This window comes from Mchenga conophoros, linkage group LG14, assembly GCF_057382185.1.
Source record: "Mchenga conophoros isolate Kocher_MC1m ecotype Shallow Benthic linkage group LG14, M_conophoros_male_GT1.1, whole genome shotgun sequence".
Lineage (NCBI taxonomy): Eukaryota > Metazoa > Chordata > Actinopteri > Cichliformes > Cichlidae > Mchenga > Mchenga conophoros.
This window is the reverse complement of record NC_140539.1, coordinates 41435808-41457533: the sequence shown is the minus strand read 5'-3', so window position 1 is coordinate 41457533 and position 21726 is coordinate 41435808. Positions and strand designations below refer to the sequence as shown.

General features: G+C 42.2%; 1 protein-coding gene across 1 annotated transcript in view; it reads right to left on the bottom strand.

The window, feature by feature from the left end:
• Positions 1-751: 751 nt before the first annotated feature.
• Positions 752-21726, bottom strand: part of LOC146560511 (lysosomal Pro-X carboxypeptidase-like) — a 44133-nt gene continuing 23158 nt past the window's right edge. The window contains exon 7 of the mRNA XM_085244418.1: positions 752-877. Within this exon, the coding sequence (XP_085100544.1) occupies positions 752-877 (126 nt within the window). The remainder of the gene's footprint in view (positions 878-21726) is intronic.

Genomic DNA, 21726 nt, shown 5'->3' with positions numbered 1-21726 from the left:
TTCAGCAGCCACTAAAGGCTGGCTCCAAAGGTAAAATCAATTCCTGCTAATCAAATTTAATTCAATTTATTTTTATTTATATAGAGCCACATCACAACAGCAATTACTGCAAGGTACGTTATTTTGTACGGTAAAGACCAATTCTGTAAAATTCATAAAGCTAGTGTAAAATATTGCCTGGTAGGAAGTGGCATTTGTTATACTGATCACAATAAGATGGATTACCTAAAAGTCTTTTCAGATACACTTTAACCTCCTAAGACCCGAACTCTTCCACAGCATGCATTTTTAATTTCTCTTTGATATTTGGGCTGATGGGACCTGATGAATGTAAAAACAAAGAATTACTAAAAAATTTTTTTTACCCAATTTTTGTTTCTGAGAAAAATGAGAGCCACTTATGAGGATATTCGTTTAAAATTTCGATAGAACAGTAGCAGCATAAAGTCCTCATAAGTGGATATCAGGCCCTTGTAGAGCAAAATTGAGTATTTTGGTCTAAATAACCCAAAATGTGATGTCCACATATGTGGACGCCAGGTCCTAGGAGGTTAAAATGACCCAATGTTTTTACCTTTTATGAAAAATGGATGAAAAAGATGGATTTGTCAGCGCTGTTGCTTTTCAGACAACCTTTTTTTTTTCTTTATTGACAATTAGATTTGTAAACACCTTTATTCTGACACATGGATGCATGGCAGTAAAACTCAGTTTATGCATGAAACCTTCATGTGCATCCTATCATTGCAGGTCATTTTCTGTGTCTCACCACTCTCTCAGGGCTCTCCTGTTCCTCTGTGGAGCCGCTGTGGTGAGGGTTGCGCTGGGGGGCGGAGGGGGATCTGGAAGACGGGGGTGACCGCCTCTTATCTTTTACCTGCCCAGACAACAGAAAGTGAGATGTTTGAGCGCGTGAGGCAGCAGTTTCTGGTGGTTTTACCCTTTAACTCAATTAATAAGATTATTTTGGGCCTGTGAACAGCTCTGCAGTGGAAGCTGTGGGAAAAATCTTAAGAACAGGGAGACGTATGTTTTAAATTTTAACACATATTGACATTTCTTTCTCTGCTGCTCCAGTGAAGCTGTTTAACAGAGGAAAACTGTACTGGGAATCTCCCAGATGTGAAAAATGTAAGCTACAGTGTGCATGTCCAGCCTCAGCAAACGTCCTCTGCATGAGTAAAATAAGATTTACAGTACAAGCTGTAGTCTTGTTACGTTTCTGACTCTGTGTGCTAGTCATGCTTCAGTACCATCCAGTATCAGGATGAAAATCACAGTATTAAAAAGTGATGCAGGTTTTTATTGCAAACAGTATTTGCAAAATACAGAAGCATTGTGAATTTTTTTCTGAAGCAGCTACATTTTTAATGTCCCCCAGATGACTGGTGATCCTGTTGTTTGCATTGGCTGTGTTCTCCTATTGAAGCAGGTTTTTCAGAGACAGCTGCAAGAAAAGATGAAGGTATTTTTTTCAGGTGACTGTTAACCACTATAAATTGAATTATGAAATAAACTCTTTGTGATCTACTTTATAATTTCATTTTTTCTGATTAAATCCACCACGACATATTGTTGTTATTCTGCTGCTGCCTCTAATTTGCAAAGAATATTTTTTCTTGGACTGAAACGGTGTTTCTCCCCAAGACTAATTTTAGACTAAGTCAAAGTTAAAAATGGGGGCATTTACCTCTCGCCCCCTTTTCTAGAGGAAGCACACCATGTCCAACCCTCCTATATCTCCTTCCTCTGCTTGTGACATGAACTCTTGCACAGATGATCTTGTCAAAACATTATGTTCCAACACTTTGACAGTGTAACCTCTGACACAAACTATAAATTCCCAGCACACAGTGAAAGCTGAATGCCTGTGATAATAGATCTTATAATTGTTCCCATTAGAAGAATCAGTTTGAAACCATTTTGCTTACCAAATGTAATATTCCTGAAAGCTGTCTTACCATGCTCATGTCTTTAGTGCTCACCCCGCAAGCTGCTTGTTCAAAGATATATAAATACACACATTTCCTCTCACAGAAACACAGCAGTCAGCAGGCATAAAACTTAAAGCTGTAATGACTTAGTGCTCTGTTTATGAGGTGCTACGCCACTAGAGATAATGTGCAGCTCGCTTCATAAAGTGCAATAATGCACTACATTTAAAATAGATTTGATTAGAGCAAATGAACAGCCACAGTAAAATACACGGCTGTGCAACATGACAAACAGTCACGTCTGTCGACGCTCGTTTCAGTTAAACAGCAGTCGCATAAAAGAATCGCTCCACTGACTGAAAGTGTCCCCTGGGTACTTAGAGCTGAAAATGCTGCATGTTTTTTATAGTTTACAGAATCATTATTATTATTATTATTATTATTATTATTATTATTATCATATACAGTCAAATGGAAATTGCTCAACTTTTTTCTTTGTGTATTGGGATAAGCAAACAGTTGATTCTTGGTCAAACACTGCAGTTACTTAATTAAACAGTAATATACTATTTTTGTTTTTTATGTTGTAATCTAAAGGCGACCTGTTCAGCTCATTTCCAGTATCGGATTTTTGTTGTTGGACAAAAAGTCACATTGCATGATTTTTTGTGCAAAATCACCATTATTTATTTAAGACTGATTCCTTGGTTTCCTTTTTAAGGTCAGCTTTCTTCTGATTTGCTGCTTCTTGTAACAGAGGGTTTAAATGGCAGGTGGGCGGGACATCTGTGGTGACAGCCACAGCTGTTTGCCTGATATGACCACATGCCTTCACTATGACATCATACAAATCCAAAAGCAGAAAAAAATGCATGAAACTGAGCATTTGGTGGAGTCTGAATTATTATTATTTTTACTTAATGTTTGAGTTTCTGGTGGCCGTGTTTCACATGATCATCGACATTGTGGACAGAAAACAAGAAAAGGGTATAAAAAAAAAAAACAACAACCCAAAACTGTCTAATGGAGAAGTGAATATTCCTTATATTTATCATGCCTAAAAATCTATATAACTTTAAAATCACAATAACCTTTGTGTATGAGATTATTTGCCACTGATTAGGGAATGATCTGTTTAAATCTCTTGCATCTCAGCTCTGTATTTTTAAGAATTCATGAATTTATGCCAAGATCTAAAGAAAGTCTGGTACAGGTTTTTAAACCTTTTTGACACCAGGGACCCTTTCGTGCACATAGATATCATGAATTAGTTGCCATTTCTGTCTCTAAATGAAGGATGCATGTGCACTTTTAAAACCTAAACATGATAATTTCTGCGTGCACCAAGATAGTTTAGCTTTTGTTTGGTTGTTTATGTGCAGATCTGCACATTTTAAAGTGACAGCTCAGTTTGTACATACACCTTATTTAGAGTAAATTCCAAATTTCATTCATGCAGGTAACTCTTGGTACTGTTCGTATCAAACATTTTCTCTGTAACACCTGTAACATGACTTATGGGTGTGTTTGCATGAGCAGGAAGAAGGCTGTGTACTTACGGCTGGATCTCTGGTCTGGTTGAAAACATGGCTGTCCTCTTGGTCTCTGTCTAAAACATTAAAAGAAAACAACTCCTTGTTAATTTGTTAATTCATTGATTATCAATCAGTGATGAACAGAATGTCTTTGGTATTATCTTTAGATACGGAGCATGTTAGTGATTTGTTGAGCGGCATAAAGAATGAGAGTGGAAGGACATTTCCTGAATTTATTCAGCCAATTTTCCTGCATTTGAAAGACGATAAACAAGGAAGAATGCAATTGTGCAATTACCTCAAGTTTCGTTAGAAAAAAAAATGAAGATGGTTCAGAGGTGAGTTCATTTTCATGTATAAATCAAAAGCAATGAAAGGGTGGATGCTTGGGAAAATTTGCCCAGCAAAAAGAGCAGAATAAAACTAGAACAAAAAACGCCTAGTAATTGTTGTTTCAGTGGACATTTGGTGACATAAAGCACTTTCTTTGAGACAGCAGGACACCACTCACTATTCACATGCCATCGAAATATAACAGCATCATGTAACAGTAAATTAGCCCCGGTAGTGCTCTTGAGAAAATGAACATCTGGTATTCATGTCAGGTTTAAGTATATGGAGTTAGAGGCTCTGATATAGTGACACAGCTGTCAGTCTGAAGCTTCTGGAAGGGTTTACATTCTTTCCATAGTCTCAGTTATTGCTCTGCACTGATTGCCCGAGCCCAGCCATCTGCACAAACTGTCCATTCACACCTTTAGGAAACCAGTGGTCCCAACAAGCCTAAACTAGTGTCTTATAAATATTCTGTAGAAATACTAAAATGCCAAAATTGTTTATTTTGGTAACTTTTCATGTCAGCAGCTGCTCCGAGGTGATGCACACCACTATGCTCCCTGAAGGCTGATAAAATTATACTACCGCAGTGGCAATATGCAAAGTTTGGAATAATGGTATGAAAGAACTGACCTTCTTACAGGTGCACTGTCTGACTCTACTCACCACAAGAGTTAAAATGGATGATAAAGCAGGGCATTTTTTTCATGTGACACTGCAAGCTTCTAGCCTATGAGAGTGCAGCGTTTCTTGGTTTTTGAGTTATATAAACTGTTCACATGGCACAAATGAACTTCATTAAACAAAGGTGATGTCCTAGAGACTGCAGTGCAGATACAAGCATGACAAATCAAGCTGTTTGTAGGTCAAATAGTAAAATACAGGTTTAGGTTTGTGTGTGTTTAAAATGAGGATTGATCAAGGCAAGAATACTTCCACTGCTTGTTTTAACCCTGTGCATCCTGAACCTTTCTGTTTATCCAGTGTAACTTGGCTGACCCTATGTGAAAAAGTGCCTAAAGTACCACCCTTGGCGGCAAGAAGTGCAATCAGGCATTTGCAATATTGGAAGGTTTTTCAGCATGAACACTCTGTTTAAAGTCATGCCAAAGCTGTTCAATTGGATAAATCCAGACTTTCAAAACGATCTTGGCATGTTTTGGGATCATTGTCCTGCTGTATAATCCAAGTGCTCTTGAGCTTCACAGCACAAACTGATGCCCGAACATTTTCCTTCCGGATTTTCTGGTACAGAGCAGATTTTATGGTTCCATCAATTATGACATATGGTCCAGGTCATGAAGCAGCAAAGCACTTCCAGAACATCACTGGCGCCCACAAGTTTGACTGTTGGTGTGATGATCTCTTTTTGAGATACTTTGTTAGTTTTACACCAGATAAAACAGGAATCAAATCTTCTAAATAGTTCAACTTTTGTCCCATTAGTCTACAGAGTCCTTTTAACAAATGTGAGATGTGCCTTTGTTCTTTTTGGTAGCAATGATCTTCTCCCTCTGAACTCTCTCATGGATGCCATTTTTGCCAAGTCTTTTTCTTATTGCTGAATCATGAACTGTGACCTTAACTGGAGCATGTAAGGCCTGCAGTTCTTTACAAGTTATTCTGGGCTGACTTGTCAATGCACTATTTTTGAAATTTTGGTAGGCCAGCCACTCCTAGGAAAGTTCACCGCTGTTCCAAGTTGTGGATGAAACCTCTCACTATGGTTCGCCTTAGAAATGGTTTTGTAACTCTGGAGTTTCTTTAGATCACGGCACGATGTGTTGCTTTTTGAGATCTTTTAGACTCCTTTGGTTTGTCAGACATGTTCTCTTTAAGCGTGGCTAGAGAAATTTGTCTCAGCTTTGCAAAAGCTGTTGCTAATCAGAGTCAATTAATGATTGAAGGAGGGTCAGGTAGGTTTGATTAGTTTTTGTTCCCACACTGTATTCACTCATGTTAAGATTACTTTGATGATCTGAAACATTTAAGTGAGACAAATATGGAAGAAACAAATAAACGAAGAAATCAGGAAGTGGGCTAATATTTTGCCCCTGTGCACAGTGCATCTGCTGGACAAAGTTTGGTTTGTTGGAAATATTTTTAAGAACGTTCTTGAATTCATGGACTTGCCAACAACAGCACAAGTCTGCAGGAATCACCTCTGTTTCTCTGCAATCATGTGGTTACTTTTCGGTGCCTCAGCTCAGCTATGTGCGTGTGTGTGTGAATTTGAGTGCGTGTGTTTGGGCGTGTGGTGTCAGCGTGGATGCGTGCCTGTTTGGGTGGGTAGGGGGTATCTGGTGTCTAGCGGGTCACAGGAACACATAACATACATTCGCTGCATCCCAGCCGTCAGTGTATCAGTCACGGAGGAGCAGGGACACGAATTAATGGAACAGAACAACATTTTGAAGAGACCGATGCTTTTAAAAGATCCGCGGAGACATCAGAACCATCCCAGAGTACCTGCTAATTCACTGAATGGTGCTCTAGTAGAGACAGAGACCTCACCCTCACACATGTTTATTCTTCAAGGTTTTAAGACAATTATCTAAAGAATAATGATCTACTTTTAGACACTGAAGCTCTGGAATAAGATGTTTTCACTCTCTGGTGTTTTCACGTGCATTTGAATATAGTTTAAACTTAAAATCAGACACAGACTAAAGACAAAATATGATCTTTAGAAATAGAATATTTTTATTTAGGATATTCTAACCCTTTCTGACTTGTTTTTGTGCTACTGAGAGGGACTATTTATCAAGTGCAGCGGCAATAGCAGGTGTACCCACTGCACTGCTGAACTAATGGCCCATAAGTGGCGTCAGAGTCTAAATGAGCAGTTGTTACTGAAATGTTTTATTAAACTAAAGTAGGCATAACGGTGACAGAAATTTCCAGCGAGTGACGTAATTTTTAAATGTATATACAAACTATATAGAAATCTGTTCAATTATTGAAACTGTAATAAACAAAATAAAAATAAAAGACACTTAAAACACATGTTTACATTTCCTGATCTGTGAAATTAGAAAAGTGAAGAAACATTTTCAGGTGAGAATATTACAGTGAAAGTGTAAACATGCAGATGACTGGGGATTGTTAAGCTGCTGTAGGTTTTCACCTACAGCAGCTTTAAACTGCAGCTCTGTGCTGCAGATGGACAGCAACAGGTGGAGGAGGTGGCACTCCCTGGATGGAGCTAAGAATGGAGGCATGGCAGTGGAGGAGGAGGAGAAGATTTGAAATGCCTCACAGAGTGGTCTTATTATAGATCAGACTCACATCTGCAGGCCCCCACACGCCTCACGACTGCCCCACAGACACCCCAGCATGTGTAGGTGTAAAGTAGTGAAGTGGGAGGTATTTTTACCCACAGTTTAAAACTTCCTTCAATGAAAATTGGATGTTAGAAAAGTATCATTCCTCATACCTGACTACATTACTGCTTGATTGCCTCTTTGCTGCTGCTCTGATTAGTAAACAACCAGGTAAAATAGAGACATAACACTCGATTTATGCAGTCGCCTTGATGCCAGCTTTCGGGTGACGACACCCTGGAGCTCAGCTATGTATCCCCTATGTATAAGAACCAGAACCAACTCGTTCAGGAAGGCGTTACACGATGCAGTTTATTTTCATATTTTTCATAGTAATTCACACAAATTACTTTCTGATTATTAGTTTTTCTGCCAATGTGAGTCTAGTTGGAGCAATATCAGCAGAATTACAAGGAAATTACCGAGCAGAGTTTCATGAAACATGCTGAGGACCTGGAGGGTGAGCAAAAGGATCCTTTACATACCATCAGGAAGTGTTCAGAAAGCCAGCAGAGTATAATTTGCGGTAAATAACACAAAAACGTGACCTGAAAACACAGGAACTAACAAACAACTAACAGAGTATGGCTGTTTACTGGTTTCAAACTGATTCCCAAAATGTTGACTGACCCTCATCCTTTCAATTTTAATGCAACTATGGCCAGTGGGAATATATTTAAAGCTAACCACACAAGTTGTTCAATTTGCACTGCAATGTTAAAGGGACACTGCAATCAAAAATAACAATAAGATGCTGGATGTTCACCCTCTTCAGGGGTCGGGGAGTGCATGAAGACTCGTGTGTCCAATGTCACAGCCAATAACAGCATCTCTATGCTTTGGTTGTCCCTGAGAAAGATTACAGTTGGCAAAAGCAGCACTGCAGAGGGAGACTGCATGGCAGCTGTTCATTCATTTTTGAGGGAGTGCCAAACTACTTTGCATGATACCCGCTAGGTGGATATTATGTAAAATTGGTACATAGTGGTGCAGATAAATCAAGAAAAATGTGGACTGCAAAAAAAAAAAGAAAAGCTATCTGGGGCAGTTTAGAAGACCTGTTTTCTTTGGGAGAAAACTTCCTTGATTAGGACTTTGAAAATTTGTGGCACTCATAAAAATGTTAAAAGTAGCCTCTTTTAACAGTGTTCTACAAAGCATTTAAAGTAATATTTACATAAAACAGGCCAGGGTGTGCACGAGTAAAGCCAGCTTTGTAGTATTGTAACTGTATTAGTTTAGTTATAACTGCAAGTATTGCAACCATACTTACTGCTCGTTCGTGTAAATAACTATTCTGCTGCATCACAGGATCCACTCTTTTATTTTTCCTCAAGGCAGAAAAACTTTCATTTTTCATATCACAGGGTATGGACTGAAACAACAGCCCAGGCTGGGAATTTGACTCATCTCCAGACCACTGTGTTCCTGTAAACTACCAGACTGCTGGTTTTGCAGTCTAACCCTCTGTTACCCTTTTTTGGGTTCCCAGAAGACTTCTACATTTCTACTTAAAACTACGAGAGGAAAAGGTTAAAGCGGATCAGTGTGTTTGCTGTAGCTCACACAAATATACGAGGCTCAGCACACAGACCAGTCACACAAACCAATCTGCCTACACAGATGAGGTGGAAATATTAATGATTGCATTAACAAGCAAACCATCAAACATACTGAAGCGTTCTAAAACTTCAGGTACAATCATTTCTTGAAATTGAAAACTACAGGCCAGAACAACCCTCGGGCCAGCGGGAAATGTTCAACATTATAACAGGCAGCTGGAAGCCATTCAGGGATAACTCTCCTGGTTAAGACTAAGCATGTGTGTACGGTTCTCCTTCACACTCATCTCCTCTCTACACCACTGAAGTGAAGACAACACACAGAGAGCATAATGAAACTGTAATGCATTTTTTTAAAAACAACATGTAAATGTAATCATGGCCACAGCTTTGAATTTGGAGATGCACATTATGCAGGTGGTCTGGTGTTTTCTGTATTCTGGTGAATTTTCAGGCAGTTTATTTAAAATTTCGAGTCCCTGACCTTTAGCGCAGATGGCCCTGAGGTATGAAGTGAATGTTTAAAGTTTCTGAAGTGAGTGAAAACAAAATGAACAGGAAATACTTCCTTAAATTAAACCTGAAAAACTATTGTCCATCCATACATTTACTCCCATTCTGCCTCCACCACACATCCGGGTCTGGGTGGTGGAGCTAGCACTCTAAAGAAAGACCCCAAGACCTCCCTCTCCCTGATCAGCTTGTAAAGCTCGTCTGGAGGGAAAACAAAGATCTTCCCAAGCCAGCTGAGAGATGTACTTGTGTATGTACAAAATATCCAGGAGGCTACAATTAAGCCGAAACGTGTACAGTCGTATAATTTCTAAGCAACATGTCCAAGACAGATACAGTAATATGTATTTAATAGTCTTATTCCTTGGTGCCTGACTGTTCTTACGATGGGCCCTGAATCTGAGGAAAAACTTGAAAGCCAAAGAGTGCGTTGCTGCTGTCAGCCACTCTGCATTTTGCCAAACAGGAGCTGGATTAAGTTGTCTAAAGTAGATTTGATGGTGTGGGTGGGTTTATTTATGAAGTCAGAGTGGAAAAAAACTTAAACGGGGCCTGACAGTACTTCACAGCTTCACTGCTAAGTTTGAGCAAAAAGCTTCTTTGCCAGTTTCACATGTAAATCGTTATGCAGTGTTTATCAAAGTATGCTGGGATTAAGTGGATTTATATGCTAACTACAGCTCTGCAACATTTCTATGTCGCTGTAGGTCAGTGCGCAGTAAAAACTCTGAGGGATGGATGCAGCCTTTCCTGAATGGAGAGCGTTACTTGGTTCGTCTTTACCTGTTGCACCAATATGATCAAGTATTCACACCAATAAGAGAGATGTCCTCTCAGAGAAAGATACCGGAACTATTTTTCTATTTTTCTAGTGTTTGCATTAAAGAAGCAACAAATTCTCATGTCCCTTAAAATGCAGTGGTATTGTGTTGTTTGTGAAGTAATCATTTCAGTAAAATATATTGACCCCAATCACCTCCTGAGATGATCCATTCTTTCAGTTTAACTGTCAGTGAGCTGCAAGGAGAGCAAGGAGTTAGTCTTGTTCGTCACAGCTTTTCTGGCTTCGGAGTCTACACAGTTACGGAAGTGAGTGATTTGGTGGACAAATCTTTTAAACAAATGTGTTTAATGGTCTGTGAACTCCAGTGATAGAGAAAAGAACTGCTTTCCATATTAGCCATGGTACATGTAAACATTTGGACGTCAGTGATGCTGAGCTCTCTGACACCCTGCTGCCTGATTTTCACATATTTTAAAACCCTCCAGCTTTTTTTAATATTTAAGGATTAGACTTTCTGCACCTACATTTTTTCCAGAACATTAAATGAACAAAGTTGGGATATTATGGGAGTGGGAGACATTAAACTTAAAAAAGTCCTTAGTAGAAATCTGTGGGAGAATTCTGCAACTGCAAAGATGGTTGTTCCACTCTTAACGCTTAACACGGACCACACATCAACCAGTCACACTGCTCCACTGACATGTGTGGGAGAGGTTCACGCCTGTTTCTGAAGCAAAGACTGGCTAAAATAAACGACTGGCTTTTAGAAAGGTTTTGCCCAAATCAAAAACTTCCCGGAAGATTCCTAAAATACCACATAAGCATCTTTAGCATTTACTTCCAAGGCTTAGTTAGATGGACTAGGATTTATGGGTGTTTTATGATGTCCCTGGGATTTCCTGGGTCTTTCTTGTGTATTTTATGAATAAATCTTCTTTTTTTGGGTACCAGTACTGGTTTTATTTTTGTTGTATTTATCCGCGACACCTTAAAGGCTGGTCCGTGAAAATATTGTCGGACATAAACCGGTCCGTAGCGCAAAAAAGGTTGGGGACTGCTGTCCAACACTAGGAACAGTATTAACCCATTCACACCAATTCATACAAGACCTTACTTTACGCATTTTAAATGGTTATTTTTTTCAATCATGTACATGGGCAGAGAGTTTAGCTGGTAGGAGCCTTAGTATCAGCATCCAAAGACATATGGGATAGCCTCCAAGCTACCCCGTGACACTGAACTGGATACCCAGTTAAGAAAATGGATAAATGGGCATTCATGGGACACCATATCTGTTTTGAGTTATGCAGAACTGAGCTCCAGTTCAGCTCCCCAGGTTACCACGACTCAACACATACCCATGTACCACTTTACACCACAGGTAAACGCGGTTGAATTAGACATTTTGTCCTCACAACCCATTGATTTCTTTTTCTATCACTTTAACAATGTACAGCTGCAAGAAGGCACTTGTCTGAACAACCAGTATCGCTTGTCTGCTGTCAGTGTGTGACTGATAGCTGTGATTCCTCGCACTAGTTTGGACATCCATCATGAATTGTGATGATGTGATGTCAGCTGAATCGTTTTGTTGTCCCGCAGTGCCTTAAAAGACGAAGCCTCATGAAACTGACCCTGCTGCTCTAATCCTGTTCAGCGGCTGCTTTAAGCCTATTAAAGATGGACAAGTTAATGATGTTATAGTTGGCTCAATGACGGCTGGACTTGAGCATCAGGTGTCCACGCAAAGAAAACAAGTCTGCCCTTTAAAAAGTTGATAACATGTCTTTGACGTAACACATTACATAGCGCCTGACAAACAGCTGAGGATGTGTTTGTGATTTATTTCTAGAGAGGAGTATTATCAGGCACAGGTCACATATACTCTAGATAAAAATATTTTTCTCCTCACACACTTACGCAAGAGTTCACACACAGAGGAAATACCGCCATACCGCCACACTTTTTTACAATTGGTGGAGACTGAGCAGATAACACAAAACTTACTGGGTCTAAATTTAGGACAGAGAGCAAAGGAAGGAAGCTGTTTCTATTCCAGTCCCCAGACTGACTGTAAATACTTCAAAAAACATCAGCTCTTAAAAAAAGGAAAACAATGAAATCTGTGATTCAGCATCACTGGTTTGTTCTGACACAGTCTGTTCATGGACCTGATGTATGAAGTTGAAGTGGATCTACTTAGTCTAAACCAGGGGTGGGCAATCTCAGTCCACGAGGGCCGGTGTCCCTGCAGGTTTTAGATGTGTCCTCGAACCAACACAGCTGATTTAAATGGCTAAATTAGCTCCTCAACATGTCCTGAAGTTCTCCAGAGGCCTGGTAACGAACTAATTATGTGATTCAGGTGTGTTGACCCAAGGTGAGATCTAAAACCTGCAGGGACACCGGCCCTCGTGGACTGAGATTGTTTAGACCAGGGGTCGGCAATTTTCTTTCAAATGTTTAATAACCATAAGGCACAACAGATTATAAGGCGCATTAAGCGAAACAAACAGTCAGATAATTCAAACTTTACTTAACTCATTCTTCTTGCTTCTTTTACTTCTGTACCATTGATTCATTGATGTTGAATTCTCTCGCAGCTGCTCTATTCCCAGGTTCTGAACCTGAAACCAGGGTTTGATCTTTGGTTTCATTCTATAATACTGGACTTATTTTTCTACAAAGGTTTGAACTTTGAGAGTGTTCAAACAAGAGAGAAAAGTGTGAAAATGTTCATGCCTGTCTGAGAAAGTGTAGTGAGGGGTTTTACAGCCTTAAAGCATCTATAATAATTCACCTAGTATTTATTATTTTTAGAGCCTAACTCCTGTGGTAAACAGAGGACCACTGTATGTGCTTTAAAAAATTGTTCTTGTCACCACTGGAAATGCCAACCTGCTAATGGACATGTAGAAAAACATTCACTAGAACATTACCGTCCACACGAATGAACAGAAAGAAAACAAAACACTGTTTTGTCTCATGTCATAGCGTTTGCTCTGAATCTACAAGCCACTTTGCACCCACCTCTGATACAGCTCCTTCGTGTCTGATGCCACTGATGTTTGCTTTATTTTGTCCTCACTATTTTTCTGCACATGTGAACGAAGATCTGAGATGTCCAGAACAGCACCATGGTGCCAAATGTAAATTACTGCAGATGGAAATAATCTTCATTCGATTGTTTTTAGGGAAATGGATGTTTGTCTTGGGGAGTGATAACAAACCTTCCGTTTGCCTGTATCATGACTTATGTACTGGACTCTAATACCGAGTTGACTCTACTGGTATGTTGGAGCTGCAGGTGGAAAATCAGAAGAAATGCATGATGTAAGTGAGTAATTAAGTATTAGCAAAGAGTACAAGTTCTCCCTGACATGTTTAACAATAATTTAAAACAAATGCCATACTTTTTTGTTCAGGGTGTGTTACATACAATGTTTTTCATATATCTTTTTTCCCATAATATCTAACTCCCTTCATCTATGGCAAGGACTCCAGACCATTACAGACTACAGGACCACCAAACCCTCCCCCGCATCCTCTGATGTCTCCTTCCTCAACGAGCTCAACAACTTTTATGCTCGTTTTGAGCGAGGGAACCCCACAACCACAACCAAAGCAGACATGACGCCAGACCACCAACCTCTGACTCTCTCCCCCACCGATGTAGGAGCGGTGCTGAGCAGGATCAATGTCCACAAGGCTGCAGGTCAAGATGGCATCCCCGGGCGTGTTCTCAGAGCGTGTTCTGGGGAGCTTGCAGGAGTGCTCACAGACATATTCAATCTGTCCTTGGCCCACGCTGTGGTACCGGCCTGCTTCAAATCCACCTCCATCGTCCCGATACCCAAAAACTCCAACCCATCTTGCCTCAATGACTACCGCCCAGTAGCACTCACCCCCATCATCACTAAGTGCTTAGAGCAGCTGGTCCTAGCACACTTCAAATCCTGTCTCCCCCCCACCCTGGACCCCCACCAATTCGCATACCGCCAGAACAGGAGCACAGAGGATGCAGTCTCCATCGCACTGCACTCTGTCCTCTCACACCTGGACAACAACAACACCTACGCCAGAATGCTGTTTATAGACTTCAGTTCAGCATTCAATACAATCCACCCCTCACAACTCATCAGGGAAACTGACAGACCTGGGCATCAGCTCCTCATCTGCAAAATGGTTACTGGACTTCCTGACCAACCGCCCCCAACATGTCCGGCTGGATAACCACTGCTCATCTACCATCACAATGAACACCGGTGTACCACAAGGCTGTGTGATGAGCCCTTTCCTCTACTCCCTCTTCACCCACGACTGCAGACCTGCTGATGGTTCCAACACCATCATTAAGTTTGCAGATGACACCACGGTGATTGGCCTCATCAGTGACAACGATGAGGCCGCCTACAGGGAGGAGGTGGATCGTCTGGCTGAGTGTGCGACACAAACAACCTGCTGCTTAACACCGAGAAGACCAAGGAGCTCATCGTGGACTACAGGAGGAATGCTGACCCACATCCACCCATCCACATTAAGGGGACGGCTGTGGAGCGTGTGAGCAGCTTCAAGTTCCTGGGAGTCCACATCTCCGAGGATCTCACCTGGACGACCAACTGCTCCAAGCTGGTCAAGAAGGCTCACCAGCGCCTCTTCTTCTTGAGGACCCTGAGGAAGAACCACCTGTCCTCAGACATCCTGGTGAACTTCTATCGTTGCACCATCGAGAGCATCCTGACCAACTGTATAACAGTCTGGTATGGGAACTGCTCTGCCTCGGACCGGAAGGCGTTTGCAGAGGGTCGTGAAAACTGCCCAGCGCATCGCCGGAGCACCACTTCCTGCCATAAAAGACATCTACAGGAAGCGGTGTCTGAAAAGGGCTGGGAAAATCATCAGAGACCCCAGTCACCCATCACATGGACTCTTCACCCTCCTGCCCTCTGGGAGGCGCCACAGGAGCCTCCGGACTTAAGACCACCAGGTACCGGAACAGCTTCTTCCCCACAGCTGTCAGACTCCTGAACTCTGCCTCCTGACATCTGACCCACGTTAAACTCATGGACTGAACATACACACACCCACAATGGACAACTGTACCCTCAAACACACAATAATAACATGGACTGAACCACCACTCACAACCACTAGCACTTTATATAGCCTCTGTAGGAAACTATCTACACCTCACTTATCTTAACTGCACTACTGTATAGCTCTGTGTAAATAATCATTCTGTACATTCAATAATCTTTAATCCTACAACTGTTTACAACTTGCATAGTTCCCATTTCTGTATAGCTGTATATCTCAGATTTCTGTAAAGTTATTTATTTCATATTCTGTATAGTTTTTCATATTTATATCCTGTACATAGCTTGTACTCACTACAGCCTTTACATACTTAGTTATAGAATATTCACAACATACTTCATACCGTGTACATTATAACATACCATAATAGACCCATTTCTGTAGTATACTTACATATCTATACTATTGCTAATATATATTGTAATATATCTATATCACTAAAGCACTTCTGGATGGATGCAAACTGCATTTCGTTGCCCTGTACCTGTGCAATGACAATAAAGTTGAATTCTATTCTATGATGCTTATTACTGAATGTCATCTGCATACACTGTAAATTCCTCATTTTGAAACAAATGGTATGTGAAAATGGAATATATCAGAAATTCAAAATATGACAATTTAGAAGTGATGCAACAAACAGACAAAGGGGAGTGATGTGACGCTCATACATTAGCGCTATATCATGCAAGCCCACACTGCGTTGATTTTATTTCAACTTGCACGCAAGCCCAGTGAAGCACTGTCCCAGAAACACATATTGGCAACAAACAGTGAACAGTGAACAAGTATTAAACAGATTATTGTCATGGTTGGCTGTGTGGCAGGCAGGCAAGCAGGAGTGGTGGATCCAAAATGCAGGACTCAGACACAGAAGTTCAACTTAAAGCGCAGCTTTATTGCTGGGAAAACCTCTTACTAAACTAAACTCACCAAAGGACAACAAAAAACACTGGTGGACTAAAACACTGAAGCAGAAATACTGAACTGGAGCTAGAGCTGGAAACAAAACACTGGTAACACGGAGGCAAAACACACACAGCTTGTTGAGGGTACGACGCAACACTGACTCAGAGAAACACAGGGACTAAATACACTGGGAAGTAACGAGGAGAATGAGACACAGAAGGAGAGCACAGCTGGGGGAAATTAGAACTGATGAGACAAGCAAAGCAGGACACATTCACATAAGACACGGACCTACAAAGTAAAACGGAAGAAGGATCACACAGAGACGCAAACTTGACACAGTGGAGACAGCAACTAGGAAACACAGAGACATAAACCATAAGGCAGAGGACTCTAAGAACCGAGAGGCACAGAGGGGAACTCAAACATGCAGACACAGACTTACACAGAACAGAGGGGACATAGAGAACATGAAGGGCAAGGATCGAAACTAGAAACCTCACACCAAGTACAATAATACAAAAATCACAAAGAACTAAAACGCTGGGTCAGGAGACCCAGGACCCTGACAGTACCCTCCCCCCAAGGGCTGGCACCCGACAGCCCAACACAAGAAAACGAAAAAAAAACCAAAAACCGCCCAAAACAGAAAACAACCCGACCAGGGCGGGCGGCGGGGGCCCAGGAAGGAGGGCACGAAACAAAAACACCAAAGCACAAGAAAGCCCCAAAACAAAACACGAGCCCAAAAAAAAAGAACAATTCAGGGGGCCGGCCAGGGGGCCGACAGCACAGGAGTCCAAACAGGTCAGGGGCCGGCCGTGCGGAAGCCAACGGCGGCGACGAAGGAGACGACGGAGCAGTTCAGGGGCCGACCGCGCGGAAGGCAGCGGCGGCGACGAAGGAGACGACGGAGCAGTTCAGGGGGCCGACCGCGCGGAAGGCAGCGGCGGCGCTCCAGTGTCAAGCGTACTGGCTGAGGCCCAGTGGGCACAGGACCAGGCGGGGCATGACCAGGCGGGGCACAGGCAGAAGCTGGACCAGGCGTGGATGAAGACATGGAGGCTGGGCCTGGCGAGGCTGAAGGCTCTGATGAGGCTGAAGGCTCTGATGAAGCTGGACCAGACGAGGATGATGAAGCTGGACCAGACGAGGATGATGAAGCTGCAGCAGGAGGCTGGACGGGCTCCTCGGGCCCCCTCCAGCTGACGTGGCATGAGGCTGGACGGGCTCCTCGGGCCCTCCAGCTGACGTGGCATGAAGCAAGGGCCGGAGTGGTCCCTCGGACCCTCCAGCGGAGACAGGAGACGAAGGCCGGAGCGGTCCCTCGGACCCTCCAGCGGAGACTAGAGACGAAGGCCGGAGCGGTCCCTCGGACCCTCCAGCAGAAGTCATCACTAAGCCAGCAGTCATGGAGGCCACTGGCTGACACAGAGGCGACACAGGAGCCTGAGCCGAGAGTGGCTGCTGAGCAGGCGACACTGGGAGCTGAGCTGCTGGAGACACAGGTGACACTGGTGTACTGGGGTGAAGGCAACGAGGATGCAGTCCCTCTCTTAAGGGAGGATGGAATGATTTAGTGATAAAGCTTGATGGGAACAGATGCTGATGCTGAGAATACCAGGCAGCGAGGGCTTCCAGGAGGGTAGCTGACTCTACCTTGCCTGGACCGCCCATGCCAAACAGTTCGAAGCAAATCCTGGCTCTCAGAGCTGTTATTAATTGTTTTAATCCGTTAATGTCCAAAAAACCAGCTGCGCAGAGGGTGGAAGACAAAAAGTTGTCGAAAAAGACCACCTGAAGGAGTCTCTTGGGGGTGTCCTCAGCGTGGATTACCTCCCGGCAGTAATTCCACAACTGCGCTAGATACTGAGACCGTGAGTCCGCCGGATCCATTTGATGGTTGCGTCGTTCTGTCATGGTTGGCTGTGTGGCAGGCAGGCAAGCAGGAGTGGTGGATCCAAAATGCAGGACTCAGACACAGAAGTTCAACTTAAAGCGCAGCTTTATTGCTGGGAAAACCTCTTACTAAACTAAACTCACCAAAGGACAACAAAAACGCTGGTGGACTAAAACACTGAAGCAGAAATACTGAACTGGAGCTAGAGCTGGAAACAAAACACTGGTAACACGGAGGCAAAACACACACAGCTTGTTGAGGGTACGACGCAACACTGACTCAGAGAAACACAGGGACTAAATACACTGGGAAGTAACGAGGAGAATGAGACACAGAAGGAGAGCACAGCTGGGGGAAATTAGAACTGATGAGACAAGCAAAGCAGGACACATTCACATAAGACACGGACCTACAAAGTAAAACAGGAAGGATCACACAGAGACGCAAACTTGACACAGTGGAGACAGCAACTAGGAAACACAGAGACATAAACCATAAGGCAGAGGACTCTAAGAACCGAGAGGCACAGAGGGGAACTCAAACATGCAGACACAGACTTACACAGAACAGAGGGGACATAGAGAAACATGAAGGGCAAGGGATCGAAACTAGAAACTCACACCAAGTACAATAATACAAAAATCACAAAGAACTAAAACGCTGGGTCAGGAGACCCAGGACCCTGACAATTATAGTGAGAGGGTCACTTCAACCACATTCAAAACAAGAGTTTCCCACCTAAAATATCAGCACTTGTACGTGCAGAGAGTTTTGATGCTTGGATATGTGCAGCTCTGTGTTTTTATGAGGGACTCTGGATTAGTACCTGCAGTATAATACACACTGGAGTGTTTATAATGAGGCTTGTCATCATTCAATCTAATAAGGACATTGTTTTAGGAAAGATGCTCCACTGGTTTTAATTTACAGATAAAGGTTAGTTTACAGCTTAGCTATTTTATCGCCTGTCTAAATGTTACATAATATCTTTTCCACTGGAAGTCTGCAGAATACGTCAGTGGTGGACTTTGCTACTGGTAACAATATGGAAAATGTACAATTTAGCATTTTAACACCCAAGAAATGCTCCAGCTTTTTTTGTCCTGTTGGATATTGAACATTGATTGTAAAAAGACTGATTACCTGAATCTTAAACCTGTAATTCGTTACAACAATCTGGAGCCAAAAGGGAAAATGGTCTTCAACAGGTAAATTTAAATGCACTGTGATTGGGTGACTATGTGCTGTCCTGTTTGAATAAGAAGACAGAAACTGTGGAGCTCAGTGGCCTCTAAACCACGGGTGGCCCCGAATCCCACCGGGTCTTTTCCAACTGCAAATTTCGGAAGTGTTGCCGCCGTGCGCCACTTTAGATAAAAGCACCAAGCAAACAGCATCATGTCCAAACCATTGAAGATGAGAGAGATAGATCCCAGTGTTTTTCCTGCCCCTTTGAGACATCAGATGGGCAAAACAAGGCACACCCGGAGGCGTTAGCCTCTGGACAGGAAATGCCTCTTATAAACAGAAGTTTGTTTTTATTTTAAACGATTGAATTTTCACATAGTGAAAGACAGTCACGGCTCAGGTTAGCTTAGGATAAAACACACAAACTATAAGCATCTTATAATTTGAACAAACTGACACAGTTTAAAAAGACGTAAAATAGTAGAGGTAGTTTTTGCAGGGAAGGAAGGAACAAAGAAAGGTTTTGATTGGATGTCTCACCAATTATTTATACTTATTTTCTATTTTTGATTTTTTTTTATGTATATATAGATGCATGTGCATGTATATGTATTTATAAGTGTGCGTATCTATGCATACCTATTTCTATCTGTGCGTCTTTTTGGTGTGTTATTGGGCTTATACAATAAATTTATAGAAAGAAGAATGTAAACAAGGATTTATGAGCGAGAAGGAAAAAAACAGGAAGTAAAGTTACTAAATATTGAAGATGGGGTGTGATTAAATAACCTTGTGCTTCTCCCCACTCCTTCCTTATGTTTTATTGTGTTATTTTACCATGTTTAAAATAAAGCCTCAAAGAAAAGCAAAGCAAAACAAGTGTACTTTCAGGTCTTTTGTTTACAGGAGTCTTCCTTCCTGTAACATCCTCTCAGCTCTCTGCGTGCACCAGAGGAAGTTCACCCTGCATGTACGTCAAGTGGTGTTTCCTCATGAGGTCTCCCCCATGAACTACCCCGTCAGCTCTTAACCCCACTTGACCCCTTAAATGCCGGTCTAAAACTGACCCCACCCATAACTGCAACCACCACCCAAAATCTGTCGCCAGGAAACTGCTATCATCATCCATCATTTCATTTCTGACGTCATTTATTCTCAGTTCAGTGTGGACACACACATCCACACACAGTAAATGTGTTCACCTAAACCAGTGGAAAAATGAAACCATTTTAACCTTTAACCTTTAGGGCGCTGGTGCAAATGTTGCTGGAAAGAAGAATCTGCCTTCTGGTTTCGCTGGTCTATTTTGGTGTTGTTGTCAAAGATGTAGCTTTTATCGCCTAAAAATGTCCAGTGCATGCATTATGTAATCCAGAGGGACTTATTTGTTTGTGATCTTCAATCACAGAGTGGGTGTGCTTTGGCTGTGATACCTCTGTACCCACTTTAAGCCAGCGTACATACCAGGCTGGTAAGCGGTGAAGTTGGACCTGGGGGCCAAACAGATCCTGTGACCGTCACACTGCAGCTGTCACTGTGTGTAACATTAAGACAGGGACTACTGGAAATGACTGCGTGCTCTGCAGCATAAAGACGTACTAGTGCGTACACCAGGAGCTTGGTCACTTGGTGTTTTTACAAAAAAACCTTGCTGGGACATGAGTAGTTTACTGACAGTTGTTTAAAAGAGCAGTAAACTACTTACAATGTTGAGTGGTTTATTTATGATGAGGGCACTCTGTTATGTGGGCTGAACAAATGGCACTGCCAGATACACGGTTAAAATAAGTGCTCTGATTAATTTTCAAGTGTTATTTCTCTTGGGTCTCTTGACAAAACTCCCTTATAAACTTGGAGCATAACGACATGTCATGCTGCAAATAGTTACCATAAACCTCAGTGAATACTCGCGTGTTTGTAACCAGCAACTGGCATGTTGGAATAAACACTAGCAGCAGCTGTCTTACTAAAACTGTCTTTGCATTTAAACAGCACACTATTGTTATGCTCTCCAATGTCAGCAAACTGGAGTCTGCAGGCAGCTCCATAAACTATTCTGCCCAGCTCTCAGCAGCTCCTGAGCTGCCAAATGTTAAACCAACCTTTCAGAAAGACAACAATGTGTTTTCAGGCAGATTTATAGCTAAATTATACAGACACAGAGCAAAAAAAAAGGGAAAAAAAACCACTGCTGCTATTCCATAACACAGAGTATCAGGAACACATGCTTTCATATTTGCTCTAACCAGCAAAAATCTTCCCCATCTTTTAGCACATTTTCCTACACAGCAACAGACTGGTATCCACAGACTGCAGTGTTGCATGAGCACAGACTTTATTAAACCACATCCACACAGCCTACCTTAATTTTCAACCTCAGCGTGTCCTCAAAGGTGACAGGCCCTCCACCTGCAGCAGCAGCAGCAGCAACAGAAGCAGAGCTTCACTCTCAGGCTCGTCCTCTTCTCTTGTTCTTATGACTCTTTCACACTCACTTCGTGTTGGTCGGCTGCTGTCATTAATTTGTTGTTGGTACTTTTTTCTCTTTTCCCCCTCTCTTTGCTTTAAACATTTGCCCCTTGTCACCAGCCAGCCTGTTGCTCCCCTCACTGAAAGCTCAGGCCTGGCCAGTGCCCCATCTCGAG